The sequence below is a fragment of the Lepisosteus platostomus genome, chromosome 17, assembly GCF_059453375.1.
Source record: "Lepisosteus platostomus isolate fLepPlt1 chromosome 17, fLepPlt1.hap1, whole genome shotgun sequence".
Lineage (NCBI taxonomy): Eukaryota > Metazoa > Chordata > Actinopteri > Semionotiformes > Lepisosteidae > Lepisosteus > Lepisosteus platostomus.
In genome coordinates this window covers 21,833,403-21,857,905 of record NC_142627.1, presented here as the reverse complement: position 1 = coordinate 21,857,905, position 24,503 = coordinate 21,833,403, and the positions used below count along the sequence as shown (strand labels likewise).

At 44.9% G+C, this 24,503-nt stretch overlaps 3 protein-coding genes across 5 annotated transcripts; 2 read left to right on the top strand and 1 right to left on the bottom strand.

Annotated features, from left to right (window-relative positions):
* Nucleotides 1-778: 778 nt before the first annotated feature.
* yipf3 (Yip1 domain family, member 3) lies at nt 779-8,517 on the bottom strand. Of its 2 annotated transcripts, none has more exons than XM_088609698.1 (9): nt 8,256-8,517; nt 6,740-6,946; nt 6,000-6,106; nt 5,117-5,162; nt 3,956-4,048; nt 3,496-3,627; nt 3,094-3,207; nt 1,835-1,958; nt 779-1,687 (listed from the first exon to the last, which is right to left on the bottom strand). In XM_088609698.1, exons 1-9 carry the CDS (start codon nt 8,325-8,327, stop codon nt 1,557-1,559), a joined length of 1,026 nt encoding a protein of 341 aa, XP_088465824.1. In that variant the 5' UTR covers nt 8,328-8,517; the 3' UTR covers nt 779-1,556. The 2 variants fall into 2 exon arrangements, with proteins under 2 accessions (XP_088465824.1, XP_088465825.1); XM_088609699.1 differs by having other exon boundaries at nt 6,740-6,943; nt 8,256-8,515.
* Nucleotides 8,518-9,308: 791 nt separating this feature from the next.
* Nucleotides 9,309-14,921, top strand: polr1c (RNA polymerase I and III subunit C). Its single transcript, XM_088609706.1, has 9 exons — nt 9,309-9,457; nt 9,729-9,800; nt 9,918-10,025; nt 10,425-10,557; nt 10,671-10,790; nt 11,675-11,827; nt 12,298-12,447; nt 13,006-13,122; nt 14,181-14,921. Exons 1-9 carry the CDS (start codon nt 9,386-9,388, stop codon nt 14,297-14,299), a joined length of 1,044 nt encoding a protein of 347 aa, XP_088465832.1. The 5' UTR covers nt 9,309-9,385; the 3' UTR covers nt 14,300-14,921.
* Nucleotides 14,922-15,317: 396 nt separating this feature from the next.
* On the top strand, nt 15,318-24,404 carry fbxo28 (F-box protein 28). 2 transcript variants are annotated; one of them, XM_088609697.1, is made up of 5 exons: nt 15,318-15,427; nt 17,244-17,353; nt 18,683-18,821; nt 19,310-19,505; nt 20,492-24,404. In XM_088609697.1, exons 2-5 carry the CDS (start codon nt 17,256-17,258, stop codon nt 20,887-20,889), a joined length of 831 nt encoding a protein of 276 aa, XP_088465823.1. In that variant the 5' UTR covers nt 15,318-15,427; nt 17,244-17,255; the 3' UTR covers nt 20,890-24,404. The 2 variants fall into 2 exon arrangements, with proteins under 2 accessions (XP_088465823.1, XP_088465822.1); XM_088609696.1 differs by having other exon boundaries at nt 15,337-15,563.
* The last annotated feature ends 99 nt before the right edge of the window (nt 24,405-24,503 follow it).

Sequence of the window (24,503 nt, the reverse complement as noted above, 5' to 3'; positions counted from 1 at the left end):
ATTTGCATTTAAAAACATGTTGATAATCTTCATATAGCGGCCTATTTTACAAACTGCAGTACTACTTTTAAACAGAATTCCTTGTAGCCCACAAACCTTTCCATGCTGGCCTGGGTTCATCGTCCCACAGCACAATAACAGCATCAAATATGAATCCTACCTGAAGGCTAAATGTCTCCCAGTGCAGCTTCAATAAAAAGCCAGAGAGGGTAATTTGAGAGAATGTCTCTGCACAGTAAGTGGATTTGGTTGCAGATTTACTTGATGCCTCTTGTGTCTGCTGGTAAAGTGAGCCCTGTGCCCTATGTCATTCCTCTTTTGTTAAGTATGCCACACCAACCAGGTACAGTTCCCATCGCTGTGCCACCTCACACCCACCAGAGAGCTAGGTAGAGACCTCCTGAACTGAACTCCATTGTAGTCTGAGTGTTAGTGAAATCAGGCAATCAGACCAGTGTGCTGAGTGCTAGAAAAGTCAGACAAATGATTATTAGTGATCTGTTATTTCTTATTACGGGCTAACCCAGTCCAGCAATCAGTAACATTCAAACTCTTAAAGAGGGATAGGGGATAGGTGCGGAGACCGACATGCCAAAAGCACATTGCTGCTGTAGTTTTTTAAAATGATAGAATTTAGGATTTTTCTTTGAAATGCATTTTATTTTTGCTTTTATGCAAAATACCAATGCATTTAGTTGATTAAACCATTCTGTCTGTGGTTTAAACCTTCTTGATTTGATCTTTGTAGAAGTCTATGCTAAATAAAACTGCAACAACATACAAGATTCTTATACTTTATTTTATGTACAGTACATACATTATACTATATATACAATAGGAAAAAAGAAGAACATTACTTTTACATTAAGTTCCCACCCCCATCTAACTAAACTATTAAATTAACACCCAGTTATACTATAAACAACAGATAAATTGCTTGGGTCTAAATATACATCAAATGTTTTGACATTAGTCAGACTGCTCTTGGTTTTGCATTTTAACAGCCCCGAGTACGAAAAACTAAAAACCTGTCAATTTCTTCTGCCACTGCCTTTCTGCAGTATGCTGCAGTCATGTTTTTCAAATTCTACCCTCCTCCATATTTCACTTCTTTGTAACAGTGTTCAGACAGCATCTCTAATACACTTTTTTTTCCCCTGCACAGATTTCATGTCATTTGCAACATCCCCAATTAAACTTAATGTAACAAACCCGTGCTTGGAAAAAAGGAAGAAAAAATAAATGGTTAAAAAAACACCTGAAACAAGAAATGCTGCACGAACCAGAAGACATCTAGGCTAAAAAAAGGGTTTTTCAGAAATCTGTGATTCTCATACGCAGAACTCTGTAAGATCTGGGCTTTGTGGCCTTACTTCTGCTCTGCTCTTTCAATACACAGAATACACATCACCATGTGACGGTGCTCATGAAATACTTGCTAATAAAAAGTTACTCATTTCTACCCCAGTTCTGCTAATAAGGATATTGTTGATGTTTACGGTTCACATCCGACGTTGAACGGTCTGCTGTTCTTCCTCCCAGAATTCCTGACTGAACTAATGCGACTGCAGAGTGGCTCCGATGCTCTTCACTGTGGCGTTCACCAGTGTGGCCGACATGGCAGGCAGGTCTCGAGCCACTCTCTGAATGGGCGGCACATTGGGACCTTCCAGGGTGTCCAGAATTCCTACAGACATAAAGCAAAGCCTCTGTAGGTCACAGCTTCCTGTCTGGGAATAAGGCACCTCTACCGAGACAGGCTTGCCTCCACTGGAACACAGCAAACTAGCTCAATCGCCGGTTTCCAGTCTAGCAGGGAACAGAACAGCCATACCTTCGACAATCTTGTGATAGGTGAAGTGGAGGTACAGCAGGAAGAGCATGTGCAGGGCTGCCAGGGTCCCGCACAGCAGGAGACGAGGGGTCTGGCCCACGGTGCGGGAAATGAGAGCCGCGACCTGAATTAGGACACAGAGAGGAAGAGGGACGCGCTCACTGGAGACTGACCTGCTACAACACTGATGGTGCTCCCAGCTAGTGACGGGGTTCTGAATGGCCTCTTAGTTTTAAAAAGACGTACGCCTGTGCACCGATGTCCGTTTTCAAATCTAACTTTCGGTGTTGGCAACCAAATCGCTTCTGAAATCACCCGACTTAAAAAAAGTGCGTGGACAAAGCTGTTGCGCAGGGTCAGCTACAGGTCATGTGCTCAGGGATGCGTGTTAACACAGCGGTTCCCAATCCTGATCCCAGAGGCCCACACACCTGCTGGGTTTCATGCCAGCTGAGCTCAGTTACCTAATTGAAACATTCACGAGTTTGGGATTTGATTTTAATTAAGAAATGCGATAGTTAAAAGGCTAAAATCTGAAAACAGTCACACAGTTCTAATTAACCCTGTTATTAAGTCAATCACAGATTCAATGGAGTAACTGACAACTTGGCTGGGACAAAAACCAGCAGGTCTGTGGGGCTCCCGACCAGGACGGGGAACCCCTGTGTGAAAATGTTATCTTTTTTTCTGGCAAAAACTAAATTAAATACATTGTCATTTCTAAGATATGCCCAAATCTCCTATACTCCTAAGCATTCTTTTTTTTGCAAAATCATTTGTCCCTTGTGTTCCACAAAATCTTGCTCTCTTGCTCTATGAAATTACATTTTTATGCTTACCCCTCTTTACTAGAGGAAATTAAATAGTCAACCCACCATATTGTTAATGTTTAAGTAGTTGCACTTATCACCACAGATTGCACAGAAGACGGTTTGAAAATAAGAGTGTGTCTATAATGTAAGCGACTAACTTTAGAATCTGCTACACAAATGATTCTGTTGCTTATACCCTAGCTGAGTAACTGAGCTGAGTACAGTATCTCAGCTGTGACAGTGGCTTACCAGGGTAAACACAAGTTCAGTTTCACTCTAAATTAGAGGTCACAGCAGATAATTGAATTATTCCTGTGCATTCTCTCATTTTAGCTCTATGTCCTCTACCATTTGCATCTGCTGGACTTCAACCCATACAGTTCCCTTCTCCCGTTTCTGTCAAAAATAACAAAAGATGTAATAGATTCCTCAAGTACTTATCCTCACCATCCGCAGCGTGGAGAGCCCCCCGATAACCAACCACAGAATGTAGAAGAGGGAGTGAAAATGGACATTGTAGGTGATGAAGAGAACAAGGCAGTGGCTAAAAAGCCCATAACCCTGTAAAACCAAAGAAGCAAAAAGCGATTTAACAAGAAGATCATTTAGTTGACATTCTTCAAAATGTTTCAGAATGGAAAACAAGTGGACTTGCTGATAACATGAAGAACACATGCAGCACTAAGTACACCCCCCTGAATAAATTCAAAATTAATTAACTGTGTTAACTTTTAACAGTTAATTAACTTTTTGAGTAAATCCTGATACATAATGTGCAGAGCTGACAAGAACACAAGAATCCTGTAGTGTAGAGCTTTAAGGTTTGTGTCTGTGTCGGGGAGTGCATACCAACAGTGATAACATCTGCAGCATGGTGATCTGAGCATTGGACAGGTAGGCCAGGAAATAGATGAAGGAAGCAACACCGAGCCAGTAGCCAAAACAGGTGCCAATGGCTGTGCCCATCAAGGTGCCCTCTCTCTGTCAGGTGGCAACAAGGTGTTTGTATGTTAAAAACAGACTAGTTGGCAGGGATTTACTAATAAACACAAGAGCTACTTAACTCTTTCTGTCTCTTTGGATTAAAAAAAAGCAGAATCTGTTGAAATGATCACCATTACATTTAAGAGATATGCGTTTTAAATCTGGTCCTTCAGAGAAATCATTAAATACCAGTGATTACTGGCACTGCTGGAGTTCATACTCCACACTGAAACGACACTGAAAAAGATCCTCTGGGCTGCCATGAAACTATGTGCCTCTTTGATTTTTAGCATTTTTGCAATTCTGCAAGGTTTGGAAAGCTTACAATGACTGTTCCAGATGTCTTCATTCCATGCAGCAAAATCGCAACCAAAGTGAACACCAGCATCAAAGGCCCATACAGCTCCCCAGCAATTTTCTAGTTAGGAGAAAGATAGAGAAATCAAACCCTGCAGTTACAAATGTGCATTACTCTGAAAATATAGTACGGAACATGGAAAAAATGAACTCTCTGCTCTCATTGCCTTCTTTTTACCAGCAGGCCGACAGAACGACTGAGACGGTTGGTTATGAAGAGCCTTCCCCAGCTCTTGATAACACTGCAGCCTAAAGTCTCACTGCGAGATTAATAACCTGTCACCTCAGGTCCCGCCTGGAGATTAGAACTGTAACCAGCAGCCTTAACCTCACCACAAGGTTCTATTAATCACAGTCTCACTGAGAGACGGTGCGAACTCGGGAGTCCTACTGCATGACTGATGATGCCAGATGGCACACAACACACTAGACGAGTCTCCCCTTCAGACCCAGGCAGACAGCAGCCTCACTGCTGGACTCTAGACAGCCCGATGCCCTGCGGGGTTGCTGCTGAACCCAGCTCCCTTGCGGGGTGTTTTACTCAGTCAGGAGTCTCCCCGTAAGGCTGTTTCTCACTGTCCCCCTGACGGTGAGGGTCTAACTCAAACCACTGTAGACTCACTGAACCCTCATATAGGGAAAACCTGCTCCCAGCAGGTGCTGCCAATACCCCAATAAGGTTATGTGCGGACCTATTAGACATTTTCATAGTATCTGGAGTGTCTTAACTTATCCTAATTCTGACACTCCAGCTACTCGGTTACAACACATTAGCTCCTAGAATCCCATTTCCAAATCCTTAATTGTCATTATTATTTCCAGAAACTATAAAGAAACAGCCATACTCAGTTTAGTCACGGTATCAGTTTCTACACTGAAAATGGACAGAAATCGGGGGCTAACTGCTACTTTGAATGCAAAAAAGAAAAACCCAAAACAGTTTATAATGGCCACAAATCTAGTTCAATCTTTGTCTCTTTATTTTTTTCCATTATTTACTGTACGCCATCCCATTTTTGAGCAGAAAATGTAAAGAAACAACTGCAACACTTATGTTTCCTAATATTAAAGAACATTACTCTCTGTTAAAAAGTACAAAGTTTCGGGGAATCATAGCAGTGCCACTTACCTGTGGAAAGTTAATCATTCTTACAGGAATCAATGATTCTATCAACCTGGAAGACAGTTACGGAGTGAATAAGAAAACTAATTTCAAATACTTCAATGACAACGTTCTGCCAACAGAATTACCCTAGAGTGAAAAACAACTATTTGTCTTAGTAAAGATTACATTTACAGTAGAGTCTGGACATTCGCTAGGGTTTGGTACAGAAAACTGTCGTGAATAGCCAAATTCGCTTATAACCAAGTTCACTCCTATACTATTGCATAAATATACGACAACATTTTGTATGTGTGGTTAAAAGACATAACAAATCCTTCCTTATAGGATATTTAAAGTACTAATGCATTGGTTTGAAGTTAATTAGAATAATATCGATCAACAAAAACAAACAACAACAGAGATCATAAACGTACATTAATCGGACAAAATAAACAACATGAATCCCGGCTGTGCTTGAGAAGAGCAGTAAACCTGTCAGTGAGCTTGTGTCTCCAGCCTGTCATTCCCCACACTGCTGACACAGACCCTGGAGTGTTTGTTACAGTAGAGAAACAGGACCACGCTGAGGCTTGGGTGTTGGGTAGGGGGTACGAGGGCAGGGGGCAGGGGGAGGCTCACGCACTAGCTAGATGCATCTCACAATCCTGGTCTGTTGTGCAGCTGGTTGAGAGTTGTGCTTAACCTTCAGCTCAGTTTCATCCCGCTCTGCTCTTCTTCCATCCAAGACTTTGTCGGCCAGACCGAATCACGGAACAAGCAAATTCGTCAATGTTAAATTCGCAGAGGTCGCAACCCTACTGTACGTGTTTTTGTAGAGCCAGATCAGAAGGGAGAACTCTACTGCATTTCTAACACAGACAGAACGCTGTATCCTCACATTCCTTACCTGTTCCTGACTTGAACGGGCTCAACGTCAAAGTAGGGTCTGAGGATGTCGATGTTGGCATACAGGTTAAAAGCCTTCGAGGCCTGCCTCTTCCCTGCCTGCCACACCTAGGCGGAAAGGAAAACAACACATAAGCCTCTTCACGCCTCCAGCCCCTCACCTGGCTGCTCGGAGCCAAAGGTTCCTTCTTTCCCATTCTTTCAGTTCCTGTACAAATGTGGGAGCAATCCAAACAAATTCTAAAGGATTGCACTGTCAAAAGTAAACGAAAGAAATTAAGCTCCTTTTTAATTGGCCCAGTTTTCTGCGGGCAGGTAGATTAAATTCTACAGATCGCAATCAAAACAGCTACAGAACAGAGGACTCATCAGCGGTCTGAACACAGGCTACAGACGAGAGGAGGCCATTTAGTCCGTCTAGCCATACTGTTAGTCGTGAATGAATCCAATGATCTTCATGATCTTGAAGCCCCAAAGCGCTGGCTTCAAGCACATGTCTGGGCAGCTTGTTCCACACTCCCCCAACTCTTTGTGTAAAGAACTGGCCCCTGCTCTCGCTTTTAAGGGCACTTTCATCTAACACCAAGCCCCGACAGCACTTGGAAACGTCTGTGCGAGGGGACATGTGGAAATGAATAAAGACGCGTGGCGCTGTGCTGCACGACGGCTGGTCTGCGCGTCAGGGCCCAGGATCTTGGCTCAGCCCCGGAGCCCCGTACTCGGCGGGCCCCACCCACTGACCTCGTCAGCCACCTGCCGGCCCAGCTGCCCCCGGAAGCCCTTCATGCCCAGGAACTCTCCGTCCTCGCCCTCCTCCGTGGCGGCTGCCTCCTCCGTCACCTCCTCCTCCTCCTTCATGCGCTGGTGCATCTCGCCCATGTCCTCGAAGCTGGAGCCCGACGTGTCGTCCATGTTCTCCATGTCGATCACGGCCGAGCCCCCGCCCTGCTGGCGCACCACGCACGGGGCAGGCTGGTCAACCCGGTCCCCACAGATGACCGGGTCGGCCACGACAAAAACAGACATTTACAGCACCACAGAACTTTTACACCCATCACATAAAACACTGTTGTGAGACAGCTCACTCTCAGCTCCTCAGGCTGTTCTGATTCTGCCAGGCGTGGGGATTCTGGGATTAGATTTGTTATTTTGAGAAGAATCTCCAACTAATCCCAGAGTATTTCTCTCAGTGCAGCAGAAAGTGCATCTTTGTCTCGGCTTCTTCCCACTGGAAGTGAAAGCACCACCTGTCCTCTCTGGACAGCCAGCGCTGCCTGTGTCCACTTTCTAGGACCAGGCTGTGGTCACTGAGCCTGTCCTCTCTGGACAGCCAGGTCTGCCTGTGTCCACTTTCTAGGGCCAGGCTGTGGTCACTGAGCCTGTCCTCTCTGGACAGCCAGCGCTGCCTGTGTCCATTTCTAGGGCCAGGCTGTGGTCACTGAGCCTGTCCTCTCTGGACAGCCAGGTCCGCCTGTATCCACTTTCTATGTCCAGGCTGTGGCCACTGAGCCTGTCCTCTCTGGACAGCCAGGTCTGCCTGTATCCACTTTCTATGTCCAGGCTGTGGCCACTGAGCCTGTCCTCTCTGGACAGCCAGGTCTGCCTGTATCCACTTTCTATGTCCAGGCTGTGGCCACTGAGTCTGTACATGTGTACTCCTACAGCAATCCAATTTGTGTTGTGTTTCTCAATATCTTACCACATTACTGGGCAGAGCTACCCAGGAGCTACAGCAGACGTGCTGGAACTGAAAATTGCAGGACATTTGGCATTCTATTGAGCTACCAGCACTTTCACCTAAAACTGGACTGTTCTCCAAATATCAAGCCATTCATGAAACTGTTCACAAAAGGCATCGATTAAAGCGAATACAAAAACTGAGTCCGTTTCAAAACAACCGAAACAACACCTATTATCCACAAGGCAGCAAATTCTAAACACACATCAATCTCAAGACACTGGTGAAAACGTCTCCACCTTGTGAAAACAAAAGGATAGGAAGACTTTCAGAAATGTGGAAAACGTCAGCAAAACAACAACAACAAAAGCTGATGAAAGGGTAGTGGTGACTGGAATTTATTTTTAATCGTTTTGTTACGATATTCGGCGACGCTTTTTGTTCATCGCTGGTACAGACGATTGTTTTTTTGTCTTAACTAACGCTGGCTGCGCTAGTAGAAAGAACGAGCGGTGTTTTAACTAGAAGGGACGGTATTATCTCCGAAGTGTCAGGAGAGAGAGAGTCGCTCTTGTTTACCTGAATCAGGTTGTCATCGAAGCTGCCCCAAGCCTCGCTGTTGGTGCTCTTATTTCCTCCCGGCGCGGACATCTTCGGACACGCAGGACTGTCACTCTTGCGGGGACGGAGCCCTTATATGCTAAGACTGAATATTCTCGCACAAAGGCAGGAGAAAAGTCGCTCGGCGAGACCCCCAGCTCGGCGCCGCTGCTCGCTCTCGGCCACCAGGAAGCACACCCAGGCCTGGAGACGTGGAGCTCGCGGGACCTCTCGCGAGACGCGAACGTGACTTCAGCTCTTGTTTTGTGTGTGTGTTTGCACAGGAACAAGTGAAGGTTTATTCCCGGGCTGGAAAGAGAAGAAAAGAAACGCAACGTTTCGGATGTGGCGCCTTGTTCTCCTTGACGCCGGAAGAAGGCGCCACAGCCGAAACGTTGTGTTTCTTTTCTTCTCTTTACAGCATGGGATTGTTCCTTTGCGACCTACTTGAACTATCTTTTTTTTTTTTTGTATTGGTGCTTGCAAGAGGTCCGGCAGTTTCCCCTGAAATATAGGCAAAATCTGTTTCTTTTTTCCGCTTTATTTCATATAAATGAACAGCGCTGAGCTATGCATCAGAACGAAAAGTGTCAGGCGCGCTATCTAGAGTTTTTAGCTCCAAATCAAGAGCAATAGGCATGTTCTTACACAAAGAGTTGTGGGAGTGTGGACACCAGCTACCCAGCCACGCTGTCGAAGCCGTTATCCCCCCTTCTTTAAAGAAACATCTAGACGAGCTCCAGTAGAGTTCGATTAGCTACTATTAACTCTCCCATCCAGGTATTGACCAGGCTCACAGCTAAGACCTCCTGCTTAGTTTCAGTGGGTTGGTTGCCAGGTGTGATTTGCAGAGTTGCTGGCATGAGCTCGACCATGAAGGAAATAAAACATACTAGGGTACTGTGAGTTACAATAATATAATATATAATTACAATACTGATTCTTTTTTGAGAATATAGTGTCAGTTAAATACAAGTAACGTTTATCATTAAATAACGGAACTGCATTGTCAGGAGTTCTCAACTTGACAGTTATATTTTTTTATTGCAAAGCACAGCTCGACGAGCGGAAATGACGTTGAAGAACAGGAAAATCAACAGTGTGCAGAAATGGCGGCGCCCAGGAGCAACGTGGAAGAGATTCGCGATCGTGTGATTCTGGGCGAGTTTGGGGTCCGAAATGTGAGTGCTTGTTTCTAGGTGGTGGAGAGATGCTGGTTCCTCATAGGCTATGAGATAGTACAAATAAAAACGTATTATTATTGTCGTAAGAAAGTTTGTTGTGTCATGTGTACAATTCTATGCCGACGACAGTTAAGTAACCGCTTTTCCAGATACGCACACTGTTTATGAGGCAGACTCGTTTACTATTTCTCTCTTACAATGTAAAGCGTGTTGTAAAATACATAACTTGTTTTGGGATAAGGGGTAATTAAATGTATTTTCTTCAAAGGTTCATACGACAGACTTCCCTGGTAATTATCCCGGGTACGATGACACCTGGAACCGGAAAAAATTTGAAGAGGTAAAGCTAAAACTCGGCTGTAATCTTTGCTGTTAGTAGCTGTTGCTCATGGAAGGAGGTTCCCTGCGCTTTTGTTTATCATGTGTTTCAAGCAACGCGAGTATTTTTATTTTACAGAATTTTAGAATCGACGTGATTCGAATGGATGAAAATACGCTGGAGTTCGACATGGTGGGCATTGACGCTGCTATCGCTAATGCATTCCGTCGAATCTTACTAGCAGAGGTAAATATCTCCCGAAAATACCAGGCTCTCAATTAAAAAAAAAACAACTAATAAAATGTGTAGTATTATAATTTTTCCTCTTCTATGTATATCTTTTTAGCTGGTAAATTCTACGTAAGTCTATTTTCTTTTTGAATTGTGTGGACCAATGACTGTTGAATATTCCTTAGCTTGTATGATGTACTTACAGGAAAAAAAAAGTAATATTAAAATAAAACCTTAAGGTGACCGTAGCTGCAAATTTAAATGCACACTTCATGGTGGCTCAAGATAGTTTCGTGAAAACCTGTTTCAGGCTGTGGGTGTTGTTGCAGAGTGCTTATTTTCAGTTATCTGAAAAAACCTGACCCATTGCTTGGAATAGCCCAGACTTAATTCTGTAATGCTGTCTTTGCTAAGGTTCCCACGATGGCTATAGAGAAAGTGTTTGTGTACAACAACACATCCATTGTCCAGGATGAGATTCTGGCACATCGACTGGGACTGATCCCCATCAAAGCAGACCCTCGTCTTTTTGAGTACCGGAATGCAGGTGAGCAGAATCATCACTGGCCTCTGTAGTGGAGGTTACAGCCGTCTCTCAGTACAAGCTGCATTTTATCCGGAGAGAAATGATGTGGAAACTGTTTTCATATGTTTGCACAGGGGATGAAGAAGGCACAGATATTGACACAATTCAACTGCAACTAAAGATCAAGTGCACCAGAAATCCAAGAGCTAGCAAAGATTCCTCTGATCCCAGTGAACTCTACATTAACCACATGGGTATGTTTTGTTATTTACATCTGGACTCTTGAGTCAAGAGCATGGAGTAGCTGGAAAGAAGAGATAACTGCAACATGCCCTTAACTGAGGAAGGAAGCATTGGTTAGCAGCTCCTAATGTGCTATAACTAACAAAAGCAGTTTACTGTACATGCAGTCTTTCCAATTGGATACTGTTAAAAATATCTAGATTGATTAGTGGTTCACAGCCTTGTCATTTTTTCAGCTGAAATATTGATTCCTTTAGCTAATAGATCCTTTGAATTGAACTTGCTTAATTTGTTTAATGCTAACCCTGCACTTTTTTGTTTTGAAAATACCCTCCAGCAGAAGTGTTATCATCATCTAACAAATCTAACAACCCTTATTTCTGTCTAAACAGCTCTTTAAAGGTGACTAATGATGTCCAGATACACTGTACCATACACCCTCATCAGTCCTTGTTCTGCAGAAATCTAACTTCTTAGGTCCCAGGCACTCGAATGAGGAGAGTCCAGAAATTGATATAAGAATGTTGCTAATTACAGTAGCCATACAGTTCTCTCAGAGCTGAAAACATTCTTAAGAAAAAGGCCTACCAAGCAAGCAGAGATCTATTGGCTTAAGTCATTAAGACCTCCATTAGAATGGAAAGACTAAGAGACCAGATTCTCTCTGAAATATGGACTTAGAACTCCTGACATGGATAATGTATTATGCAGAACGTGTGACTCGTTAAGAAGTGTTTCCTTCTCTATTTTTCCAGGGGCCTTAAGAACATATAAGTTTAGAATCATCACAGTTGATCCCAGACCATGCAAAAGAAGCAGCTTTAAATCAACATCGCCATTTCATACATGTAAGGAGATTTGTGTGTTTGAGTTCTGTTTCTCTGCTTTGTCCCAGTTTACTCGAGGGACATTAAGTGGACTCCTCTCGGGAACCAGGCAGACCTGTTTGCGGAGGCGGGTATCAGCCCTGTTCATGGAGACATCCTGATTGCACAGCTGCGGCCCGGCCAGGAGCTGGACATCGTCATGCATTGTGTGAAGGGTGTAGGTAAGGACAACGGCCTCTTGAGAGTAACCTGAAGGGAGGGCAGTTCCCAGCACCAGGTGCTCTTTCGTACTGAGCTGTGATTAGACAGGCTGCAGTGCCTCAGAGGCCTTCGAGCAAAGGTGATGGACTGCAAAAGCTATCAATGAGATTGTACGCCACACAGTGTTAGTGAGACAATGAGTATTAGACACATTTATCACAAGACAGTTGACAACTATATTTTTGATGTAGCAAGACTCTGAAACCCATTGCTTTTTGCATTGTTTTAAACAAATCCTTGAGTGGTTATTCTTGTAGCACTGTGTAACGAGACCTGACGAGCTCATTAGAGTTTTGGACGGTTTACAAGTCTTCATTTCGGAACGTCCTTTACCAAAGAAGCTGAACTCATCTTATCCTGCGCAGGCCACGTTGGCGATTGTTGAAGCCTGGATTGAACAGCTCAGTGATCTCCTTCTCTTCCTCCTCAGGAAAAGACCATGCTAAGTTCTCCCCAGTGGCCACAGCCAGCTACCGCCTGCTGCCGGAGATCACTCTGCTGCAGCCCGTGGAGGGGGAGCTGGCGGAGAAGCTGAAGCGCTGCTTCTCTCCAGGCGTGATCGAGATTGAGAGTGCTGGCGGTAGGTCAAGCCCAGGGAGGGAGGGCTGTTTTCCATCACTTCGTGTCTTAGCAGCAGTTAGGGTAGCTGAGCGCTTTGCAGAACAGTGTTCGACACAAACTGCCAGTTGATCAGGAAGGGATGGGCCCATTACCTGCTCTGCAGTCACGATGAATAGTGACACATGAAACAAGGGACACAAGTGAAAACTATGTGGAAGCGTATTGAAGACCAAGACAAGCAGGCACTTCTTTACACAGAGGTTTGTGGGAGTATGGAACAAGCTACCCACCCATGGAGTTGAAACTTATAACCCTGTGTCCCTTAATGAAACAGCTGCATGAAACCCTTGGATCGAACAGGCTAGGAGGGCAGAATGGGCTCCTCTCGTTTGTCACCTGTCTTAATGATGTGAACTCAAGTGACTAAGTGATCCATCTAAATAGTTTGGGTATTAACTTGGGTGAATCGCAGGGACACCAGCTTTATTTTTATCCTTAAGTGAACGTTAAAAAAATAAAAGTGAGCATGTCTGAGTATCCTGAATGTCCCGTTTGTGCTTGTGTTGGTCCCATGCAGGGAAGAAGTTCGCAAAGGTAGCGAACAGCCGGCTGGACACCTGCAGCAGGGAGGTGTTCCGTCACGATGACCTGAAGAACATCGTGAAGCTGGGTCGAGTGCGAAACCACTTCATCTGTACGTCCTCGCCGCTTCCTTCCTGCGGGATTCAACACTTATGTCTTAAGATAAGATCCCTACATTGGCCATATACAATTTCTTGTATTAGGAATTTGTCTTTTCGCATATCCTAGCTTGCTCTCCATGAGACACTCAGGCACACAGATGGGGAGAGAGAAGCTCGGGGTCAGAGCGCAGGGTCAGCCATTGTACAGTGCCCCCTGGTGCAGTGGGGTTAAGGGCCTTCCTCAGGAGCCCAACGGAGTAGGATTCCTCTGTGGGATTTGAACCGGCAACCTTCCAGCCACAGGTGCAGATCCTGAGCCACAGAGCCACCACTCCGCCCACGGGCATGTCAGGTCATTCAGTCCAGAACCAAATACCTTCACCTCATCTAAATATGATTATGGTTAAGTGTCATTGTTAGACACTGCTTATTGGGAGATAACATTTTGCACATGTTTTTCTTTCAACTTAGTGACTTCTTATCTCACTTTTTCTTTTACTCTGAAAAGTGCCAGTTGAATACATCCGGTGTTAATTGTACATAATGCAATTCATCTGCAGGAGTGGTCTAATATGTGCATGAATTAAACATCAAGTTCTTGATTTTTAAAGTGATCCTTCTTGCCCAGCTTCTTGTGCATGTTCTAAAGCACTTAGAAACCACTTTCCTCCTGACTATGAGGTATATTCATGATTTTAGTGCATGGCACCAGGGGCACCTCTTTCAAACCTTGTCTGGCATTGCAGGGCAGAATGATGCCACCGCCAAAATGAATTGAACAAAGCTGACTAATGTCAGTCTGGGGATGCATTTTTAAATTGTTCCCATGCATAATTATAAAATCTGCTTGGGTGCACAAGTACGTACAGTTTCCATAAGAACTTCACATTGTAAAGGAGGAGGGCTTCGTCCGGGATCAAACTGCACTCCCTGGTGGCATTGAACTGCCTGAGCCCCCCTTTCCCTGTAAAGGGCTGGGAGTGACGGTGAAAAGAGGCTCGTGGGGGGTGTCCTGCTCTGTGACTCTGGCCGCTGTGGGGTCTGACCTCTCCTCTCGCCTCCTGTGCAGTTTCGGTGGAGTCGACGGGGATCCTGCCCCACGTCATCCTGGTGAGCGAAGCCATCAAGGTCCTCATGGCCAAGTGTGACAAGTTCCTCTCCGAGCTGGATTCGGCCGAGGTGGACTGATGGGCGGAGACGGGCTTGATGGAGACCCGGAGCGCGGCTCGTTTGAGGCAGCCCGGCTGGGACCTGCTGGAACATGAAGGGCACGGTCTTGAAACGGGCCTCCCAGTAGCCTGTTGCAGGGAGTCAGTCCACCTCATTAATCAATACGGTGCAGCCGAAGCTGTAAATACCACCACTCCTGAAGCTCGGAAGGGGGCTGAGGGGGTGGAGAGTTATCTACATATTTCTGTTAATTAATGCTCAAAAACCACGGTGGTTCTAAATTATTTATTGACGTACTCCAGAAGTGTGTGCCACAAACCAGGCTCATCATCAGAGTGATGCAGGTTCTCCAGTTCAGATTTGCAGTCGGTGTTTTTTTTTTTTTTTTAGTGGGTCACGCATTTGCTCCATCAAGTGTGAAGTACTCAAAACGACTGCTGGGGCGTTATTCCACAATGTGCACCAAGTGTCATGTACATTCATATTTTGTGTTGTATTAAAAGATGGACTGAAAAGCTCTGGGTATTTTCATCTCTAAATCATGTTTCCTTCATCTGTCTTATAGAGTTCAGAGCACATGAGAGCACTGTACTTATTGTCTTGCAGTGATTAAAAATGTTTAATGATTTCTTTATAATAACCTGGTCTGATTATTCAAAGCACAGATAAATGTACAACGTATCCTCATTTTAAACTGTTAGTATCTTTCAAAACCGGTAAATGCAGCTTTTTAAAATGAAATTAAAGACAGCTAAAGAAAGTTGAGTCTGAAAAGATTTCCTTTCCTCCCAGGAACGGAGTGTCTAGCTTTTTAGCAATTTAACTGGCTACTATAGAAAACTAAAATTCATTTTTAATTAGTGAAATGTATGTTATTGAAATACAACAACATCCTGTTAACAGTCTTTGAAAACAAAATGAAATCGAAATTTTATCAAGTAGCATCATAAAAAGGTAAAATAAGTTACACAAAGTGCCAGGAATAAAGATGGCTTCCTCACCATTTCTATTGAGTATGATAGCATGGGAAAGCACTTCCTCCATTAGTTTGCCCATCCTGCACGTCACTTCCTTGATTCCTCAGTAGACGAAGATGGCGGCCGTGGAAGACAGAGTGGATGGAGGTGTCGGAGCGCTGGAATCCGGGTCAGTTTCCCCAAGACTGTCGACTCCTCCGCCGGACCAGCCTCATCAGAACAACCCGCTGCTGGGTCTTCCCATTGTGGCGATTGAGACCATCCTTAATTTCCTGTCTTACGACGAAATCAGCCTGCTTCGCCTGGTGAGACGGAACAAAAAAACTCGGATCGTCAGTGGGGACTGTGTTGGCTGTTTTGTTTTTGTAACGTTTTCAGGTTTTCGTAGATAACAAAATCATGCATTTGATTATGACATAAAAGTTTAGCGCGTATAAAAAATCCCGCTGGTAGCAGCAAGGCCCAGCGGTTGACGGAACTCGGACTAAACGAGTTTTTTTGGAGCCCAGCTACTTTTAAATTAGCTGAAAATAAGTAACGTGTCCCTACCGTTGTTCTGTTGAAGCGAATGTGGCAGGAAATACAACTCCCCCTCAGTGTTTTTGAAATATTAAACTGCTTTATTATGAAGAGCTATGAGCTTTAGTCAAAATCTACCTTTTAATATAGTCCTACCTCGTCGGGGGTGTTTTTTTTGCTTATGCCGTGAAAATGCAAACGCTTTTCTGAAGAATTCCGACCTGGTCTAGTCTGACACTGTCAATTTATGGTGGAGTTAATTAATTTGCGTTATATTTGTGCGAGATAATGTTAGAAATATCGGTAATACTCTGAGAGCATCTCTTATCATCACATTTCTAGATGAATAAATTCTATAAATATATCTAAAGGTGCATGGATGTCATGCCGTATATTTAATCTTACATTCCATCTTAAATGGAATCTTAGAAAAAGCCTTCCAGCCTTTCAGAGTGATGAGAGGTAGCTGTTTTGGCTGTTACATGAAGCAACCTGAGAGATTTTCACCTTGCCCTATATGGATTGATGTATTCAAAGCTGAGCCAAAGGGAATGGCGGTTTCTGTAAGTAGTAGTCAGGTTTCTGATATTGAAATGTCCTTGCTAAGAATCAATCTTGGTCTTCCAAGGTAATCCGAAATTGCACATGTCTTTTCAGCAGATGGCTTAAGCACACTGATCTCTCTGGACCAGCTGTCCTTACCCTCAGCTCCCGGTCACACCCTGAAACTGCTTAGACCCTCACCCAGTCTCCCCCCTGCATACAGCTCCAGGGTCACTGGGGCAGGGAGCTATCTGATCTGACAGAGAATAGGCAGGATGAGAGAATGAAACATTTAGGACCAATGTGAAACGGTACAGCCTTTTGAGCCAAAAAAGGTTGAAAGAAAAGTCAGGGTTGAGGGGTCAGAGTTCATGATTCATCATCTTACTTGGATTGTTGTAGCCCTATATTGAAGTTACAAGAAGAATGGTTAAAAACTAGGGGGAGGCCTTTTGGCCTATCTACCCTATTGGGTAGTTCATCCAATGAATATCTTATTCATCCAAGGATGTCATCCAGCTCTTTCCTGAAGGAAACCAGGATATGGCTTCCAGAATCTGGGCTGGGTAACTTGTGCCATACGTACCCTTTGCATAAAGTTCCTCCTAATCTCAGGCTTACTCTTATCTTTGGTATCCACCTGTGTGCTCTGGTTCGTGTTTCCTTCATGTCCACTTCTTTGACTTGGTCAGCGCCTTTGAGGATCTTCAGTACTTGTACAGTCTTCGCTGTTGAGACTAATAAGGTTTGGTTCTTTCAGCCTGGCAATGAAGCATTCCCCTTCTCTGCATTGTTATCATATCCTATGGAGTCCAGATCGTATTTAACTTCCTTTTGCTTCTCAGCCTTTCTTGTGTTGTCTAATGGCCGTCTGGTTTTCTTGTGTTGTCTAATGGCCGTCTGGTTTTCTTGTGTTGTCTTAGGTTTGCAAGCGGATGGACATGATCTGCCAGCGCATGCTTAACCAGGGCTTCCTAAAAGTGGAACGATACCACAGTTTGTGCCAGAAACAGGTGAAAGCCCAGCTGCCCAGGTGTGTGCCGGTATCTCTGTCTACAGTCTGCGCCACAATTCAACTGTATCTTTAAATTGAAATTTAAACCTATTGCATTTTGGAACACATTTTTAAAGGAGGGAGGGTCTCTTAAGTACACTATGCTTTCACAATATAATATATATAGACTACAAAACTCAAATATATAGTCAAGTGGTATTTAGTTTTTGGAGATTGTTAAATTTTGCATAAAGATGCTTTTGTGTGAAAATCTGTGATGTATATTTCAGGTTGGTTTTGGTTTGTTGTAACGTTTCCAGAATTCCCAGTGTAATCTCAGATGAGGGTGAATAAGCGCTTCTGTGTCAGTAGTTCAGTCTTCATTGCCTGTAACCAGCGGAGTGGAAGTGGATCGTTGTTTACTAGTGAAATGCACACCCTCGGTGCGGAATACATAAATATTTGATGAGGGAGTGACATTTCCAGAGTAGAATTGCAAATAATTTAATGAGACTAACCCAATTATGTCAGCACTGGCTAAGTACTTTAATGTGATTTGCAGAAGTGTTCTAAATATTTTGTGACTTGTATACTGTAATAGCAGTGAAAATATTATGAGCTTCATCCTTTTTTAAATATATTTCTTTGAGCACAGCTTGGGCTGCATGATTCTGAACTAGATCATGCAGAGATTTTTACATAGCTGCGCCAAGAGAGGAAGGGGTTCTGAAATAGTGTGGGTAGCGTTTTTGCTACGGAATTTTCCATTACTGCAGGGATGTGTATCAGATGAAGGCAGGGATGTTGTTGTATTTTGTTGTTGGATGGTTTAATTGCCTGTGGCAACTAATGGATCTTTAGATGGCCTGAAGCCTTACTAGACCTAAATCAGAAGATGGTGTTGCAGAAATCCCCCTTCTCTTCCATGAACATGTATCTTGTTTAACCGCAGTGTTTTCCGTCAGTGAATTGAACAGGTTTCCTTGCTGGAATAAATAAGAGCCTTTTGAAGATAAAATATTAAATATGTTCTGTTGGGGCGACAAAGAAAAACCTAATTTGTGCTGTTGAGCTTGCATCAGGTGTCATTTTACACATCATGGGCCACACGGCCCCATCCTGGAGACCCGGTGCCAATTAGAAGGGAGGTATGCCCCCCCCCACTCAGCTGTTACTACCTGAGAGGCCACAAGGGGGCGCTGAGAGCCAAGAGGCAATCCCTCTGGCAAGGTTCAGTCAATTGTGTGCGGCCACATGGGAAATCCCAGTGGCTGTATTTTCTCCCAGGTGTTGATGGTTTCTCTCTTGCCTCTGGCTGAGCCGAGGCCCAGTGTTCAGTAGAAAGACATACGATTCTGTGGTTTCCAGGCGGGAGTCGGAACGGAGGAACCACTCGCTGGCTCGCCACGCGGACATCCTCGCGGCTGTGGAAACCCGCCTCTCCTTGCTCAACATGACCTTCATGAAGTACGTCGACTCCAACCTCTGCTGCTTTATCCCTGGAAAGGTAAGACACTTCCCGCTCTGTGCGCATGGCAGAGCAGAGGCCAGGCAGTGAGGGCCAGGCAGCGCACCCCTCCAGGGTGTAGTCTTGCCCTGCACCTTGTGCCTGCTGGTTTAGGCTCCGGAGCCCTCCAGGCTCACATTAATTCTCACCTCTGCGTTTTTGCTCATACTTCTGTTTAGTGCTAAAATTGTGTTGTAGTACAAGTCTACTGTCAATTACAAAGTTATACTTGTCAGCGTAATGTGACCTGTATAACAAAGATAAAAACGGATTGCAAACCTCCTTCAATTAGATCTTCACCCACTTCAGGACCTGCCCACCAGATGGCGCTGTAGTGAAGTATTAGCAAGGACAGCCGAAGGATGATTAAGAGCCGGTGCAATACGCCCAGGGCTGTTTTTTTTCCTCATGTGCGGAGACCGGCAGCCGGAATGGTTTGGCCTCTGCTCCGCTCTCTGACCCGTGGCTGTGCTTTGCCGTGTCGGCAGGTGATCGACGAGATCTACCGCGTGCTGCGCTACGTGAACTCCACGCGGGCCCCGCAGCGGGCGCACGAGGTGCTGCAGGAGCTGCGGGACATCTCCTCCATGGCCATGGAGTACTTCGACGAGAAAATCGTCCCCATCCTCAAGAAGAAGCTCCCCGGAGCAGATCTCTCGGGCCGCCTCATCGGCTCCACCCCAGGTACCGTCCTCGGCTTGGAAGCCCGGCCCGGCCCGGCCCAGTCAAAGACAGTGTCCCATGCCTCAGGGCAGTCACAGCGCGGAGCAGCGGAAGGGGGCTCAGTGTGTCGCTGGTCAAAGACCAGGCAGGGTGTTGCTTAAGCTTGTTGCAGAAGTGGGTTAAATAATAATAATAATAAACTTTAATTTATATAGCGCCTTTAAAGGTGGCCTCTCAAAGTGTTTTACAGAATGTAAAGATAAAACAATTACAATATACAGAGGAGAATGAGGATGGTGGTACTAAGAAAAGCAGAGGGGTGAAGAATGGAACAGTAAAGTAAAGGCTTTGCTAAAGAAGAAGGTTTTGAGTCTGGAATGAGTTTAGAGAAGGCGACTCTCTGATATCCTTGGGCAGGGAGTTCCAGAGCTTGGGGGCATAACAGGAGAAGGCCCTGTCACCCACAGAGTGTAGACGAGCTTGGGGGACAGTAAGGAGAGCAGAATTTGAAGAGCGATGGTTGCGAGGTGGGGAGTAGGGTGCTAATAGTTCAGACAGGTATTGAGGTGCCAAGCCATGCAGAGCCTTATAGGTGAGCAAGAGGATTTTAAAGTCACCACGGAATTTGACAGGAAGCCAGTGCAAGGACTCCAGGATAGGAGTAATGTGATCACTTGCACTAGACCTGGTCAGGATTCTGGCTGCTGAATTTTGGACATACTGCAGTTTGTTCAAAGTAGATTTAGATACCCCAGCGAGTAGAGCATTACAGTAGTCAATTCGAGAGAACACAAATGTGTCGATCAGCTTTTCAGCCACAGTTAGTGATAGCATAGGGCATAGTCAAGCGATATTTCTGAATAACTTGTGAGGCATTTGCATGAGTAATTACCACTGACCAGAAGTCTTGCACTTGCTTTTCCTGCCGGATCTGTTTCCTGAGAGCAATCCATGAGCCTTTCCTCCCTGGCTCTGCCCTCACGCCCTGTCTCTCCCTCCCCCTCTAGTCGCAGGCCCCTCCACCTCCCTGACCACCATGTCCCTCCTGGCCAAGAACACGCCGTCGCGCTCGGAGATGACCAAGGTGCAGCAGCAGGTGAAGGTGAACGGGGCGGCCATGACGGCGCTGCGGCGGGAGATCTCGGAGGTGCGCGCCAAGCAGCTGGAGCAGCAGAAGCAGCTGCAGGACCAGGAGCAGAAGCTGCTGGAGCAGACGCAGGTGATCGGGGAGCAGAACGCCCGGCTGGCCGAGCTGGAGCACAAGCTCCGCGAACTGATGGAGAGCGCTGTGGGGGGCGGGGGCGGCCGGGCGGCGGTGCCGGGGGGCGCCGAGATACCCTGCAAGCGAGCCAGGAAGGCGCCGGACTCCCCTCGCCAGTCCAAGCGTCTCCGCAGCAAAAAATAAAAGGGAGCTCGTGCTTTTTTTTTTTTTGTCGTCCCCCCTGTTTTTTTTTCTTTTCCGTTGTCGTCTGTAGAGTGGGTGAGGGGCGTGGGAGGGGGCTTCTCTGTTTTCCGCCAGCTGGTTGCCCTCTCCTCTTTGGCCACCCCGTCCGTCCCTCTGGCACGCTCATGGGATTTGCCCCAGCGCCTGGGGATTGGGATGCTGCCGACTGCTAGGGTATCGTATTCATTTTAAACCAGCGCCCAGACCACCGCCTAGTCCTGACACAGCAGAGAGGAGACGGGGAAGTAGCGATGTCTAGATGTAGCCATTGACGGCGAATGACTTCAGAAATATATCCAGCCAAAGAGAGTCATTCTGCTTGCCTGAACAAGCCGCGTTAAAATCGCTTTACTGGTGGTTGGAAAAATCGGAGAGCTCTCTCATAAAAGTGTGGAACTGTGGGGGTTTGCCAGTCACCATGTGGCTGCAGATGTAGGGAATTATTTAAATTTTTAGCATATTTATTCTTCCACCTCCAGGCATGAACTTGGTCTCCAGTTATCAGATTTTTTTTTTAGATTTGATCGATTCATTCCAGGGAACTCCTTGCAGTTAGTGTTCTGAAGCCAGCAGGGTCCTATATGTGATTGACAATACCGTAGCAGACGTCCAGGAGTAGACATTAAAGAAATTTATTTTGAGATTTTCCTGTAACGCACAAACCAGGCTATTAAAAAGCTGAAGGTCTTGAAATGAATTTACATCAATTCATTTTAATCAAGATTTATATAGTCAAGAATAGTATTTAAGTACAAGATAATGTCAAATCTACCTTGGCCTCTGTCGCTACTGTAGGTTTGTTCATTCGTAAGCAGAAAGTGAAACCACAGCATTTTCTGACATTTTCTGCTGCATCTTGAACCCACACCTCACCCTGAACATAACAGGACTGTCACCCTGGTAACAGAGATTCATCCTGCTATGTGTGTGTATATGTAAATATACAGTATAGATCTCTTAATGTCTAAGGTAACATTTTTCGCAATGTTTTTTTAGCCGTTTTTTATATTAATTCCGAAGACCCCTGCTGTGAAAGTTATTCACAGCAACACACGCGAGAGCTGAAAACAGATTTTGTGGTGCATAAATTAAGGGGGTAAAGTTTTTCTCCTCCTTGTGTAACCAAGGCCTGTTCACAATTCTAAAAAAAGAAAAGTAAGGCAGGTGTTGTTTCTGATGTTAATTAGCAGACCTGCGGAGAGCTGTGCTGAATATTTTCGTTTTCCCTGTGTTTTCAGACAGGTCCCTGTGATTTCATTCGGTGTTGATTTTTATCTGTAGATGAGAACTGCTTTGAGCCCCACTCATTCGGCACAAGGTGTTTCTTCGTCTTTCGGAAAGGCCTCCGTGTGGCGTCCGGCTCAGCACGGAGAAATGAGACCTGGAGCATGTTGACCCCGGGTTGTGCTGTGGATGTCTCCACTCTGGAGGTGTATTCCTTTTCCCTTTTTTATGCCAGTCAGTGGCCTCGCCATCCCAGAGCAGCACTCGTGGTGGCTGGTGTTGGTTGCGCCCAGGCATTGGGTCAGTCTGGGACTCGGCCTCTGTCTTGCCCAGCTGGTTGGAGGAGTGCCGTTTTTATCGGCCGTGTGCCCATACACTCCTGCCCTTTGCCCCGCTCGGTGCATTTCCACGTCCCGCTGATGAGCAGGCTGGGACAGGCTGGTGACACCGTGCTTTATCTCTTGCAGTGAATTAGTCAGAAGAACTATCTTCTATTTAAACTCCCCGCTTGTCTGCCACATGAGGATATTGCCTCCGTTCTCCGTGCTAAACGGCCACCTACTATCCCGGCTCTGCTATGGAAGCAGTGGCAGGGTGGCAGCTCTGGCAGGGTGGGTGCCATAGGTGTGGCCAGCTACTCAAAGCATAACTGCATGATCATCGTTTTTCCCACAAAGAGTGACTTCCCACCGATACCAATCCTGACAGGTTTGGAACGAATTAAGTCATTTCATCCATTTACCTTTTTTTATAGTACGTAAATGAATACATTTTATGGAATGCCAACGCACGGTTTTAGTTTTCTCTGCCATTTCTTGGATATCACTGCCTTCCTGACATCTCAGTAAGTTACAATAGTGTAACTGTATTGAAATAAATTATCCTGGAGTTTGTGAGTAAGAGATCCTGACATGAAAGTGTCCAGATCCACTCTATTTCTCCCTGATGGCAGTCATGCTATTGTACATCTGGACTTGGAAATACGTTTGCTGCTGTTTGTCATCGCAGTACTGCAAGGTGTTTGATTGTAAAGCTCCTTTCATTGGTTTGGAGCTTGGAAATGATCGGCTTGTCATTTTACAGAGACTTTGGTCGTTGAACCAAACCAGATTTGTGTTCTACTGTGAGACTGTTCTGTGGCTGGAGAAATGGCACATTTCTATTTCTGACGTATTGTGGGTTATGACTATTTCTGTCTGGCCAGCACAAAAGAAATGGAAAGAATGTTATTTAGGACTTTTAGGTGGTTCGTCAAGACTGTTACCAATTCATCAGATCCTGCTTTAGCCTGAAAATATAATTGATATTTTACAGATATATCAGAACACATTGTCGGGAAGCGATGTGCACAGTACAGTCGAGTCTGAAGAACCAGCTCCAGCACTGTCTGCTAACAAGAATGTTCACACTCCCTTTTTTAATCTCGTCAGCATAGCTTCAGTGAGGTGCTGATTTCTATAGTGCCTAAAGCACTGTCCCTATGTGCAATGCTAGTAGTTCATTCTGACTCGTTTTATTATTTCGTTCAAGAGATGCCGTTCATGACTTGTGATTTTTCAAGCAAGGCTGCAAATTGCATGAAATATAATAACCTTAAAGAAATGTAGATTTGCCAAATTATTATTTTTTAATATAAGGACCATATAATTCCTGTTCTCATGTTCAGTTTTTATGAGGAGGAAGGGGATAAAATCATGTTTTTCTTTCCTCTCCCTAACTCTTCCTTTCGTAGGGATGAGAACATTAATTCAGGTCATGGTTCAGGAAGCAGTGCTTGGCGTTGCCATGCAGGTAATCTTCTAAAATCCCTTGGTTTGAAATTTGCGTTAGCCAGGGTGGATCACTGCTTGCCAAAAGAGACTCCTGACTTTAAAGGTTGGAAGAAAACATCCACTTAATATGTGTAAAGTGATGTGGTTTCTGCCCTTCAGGCTGTGAGATATTTTAATGGGAGTAACCACTGACACTAACTGTAAGTGGAGAGTATAAACACACACGCATAGATGCACACTGATACGGAGTGTGGCTGAACACGGGACTATTAGAGCTTGTGGCTTAATATAAGAGACTGCGTCTCATGTTTAGAAATGACTGTACTGTAATCTTTATGTATTCAAAGTTTAGATTGTGAATTATTTCATGTATGTAAGAAGAAGAATCTTGTAAATGACCTGTTTTTGGTTAACCAATGGTTTGTTGCACACATTATTGTTAAATAAATCATTATATTAAAAGAGGCTAATGTTACAGTATTTTTAAATGTCTTTTGGATATTCTTTCATCCTGCTTGTCTGGCCTCCTATCGTTTTGATCTTCGTTTTCGGTTTTCATCTGCTTATACCGTTGCACCA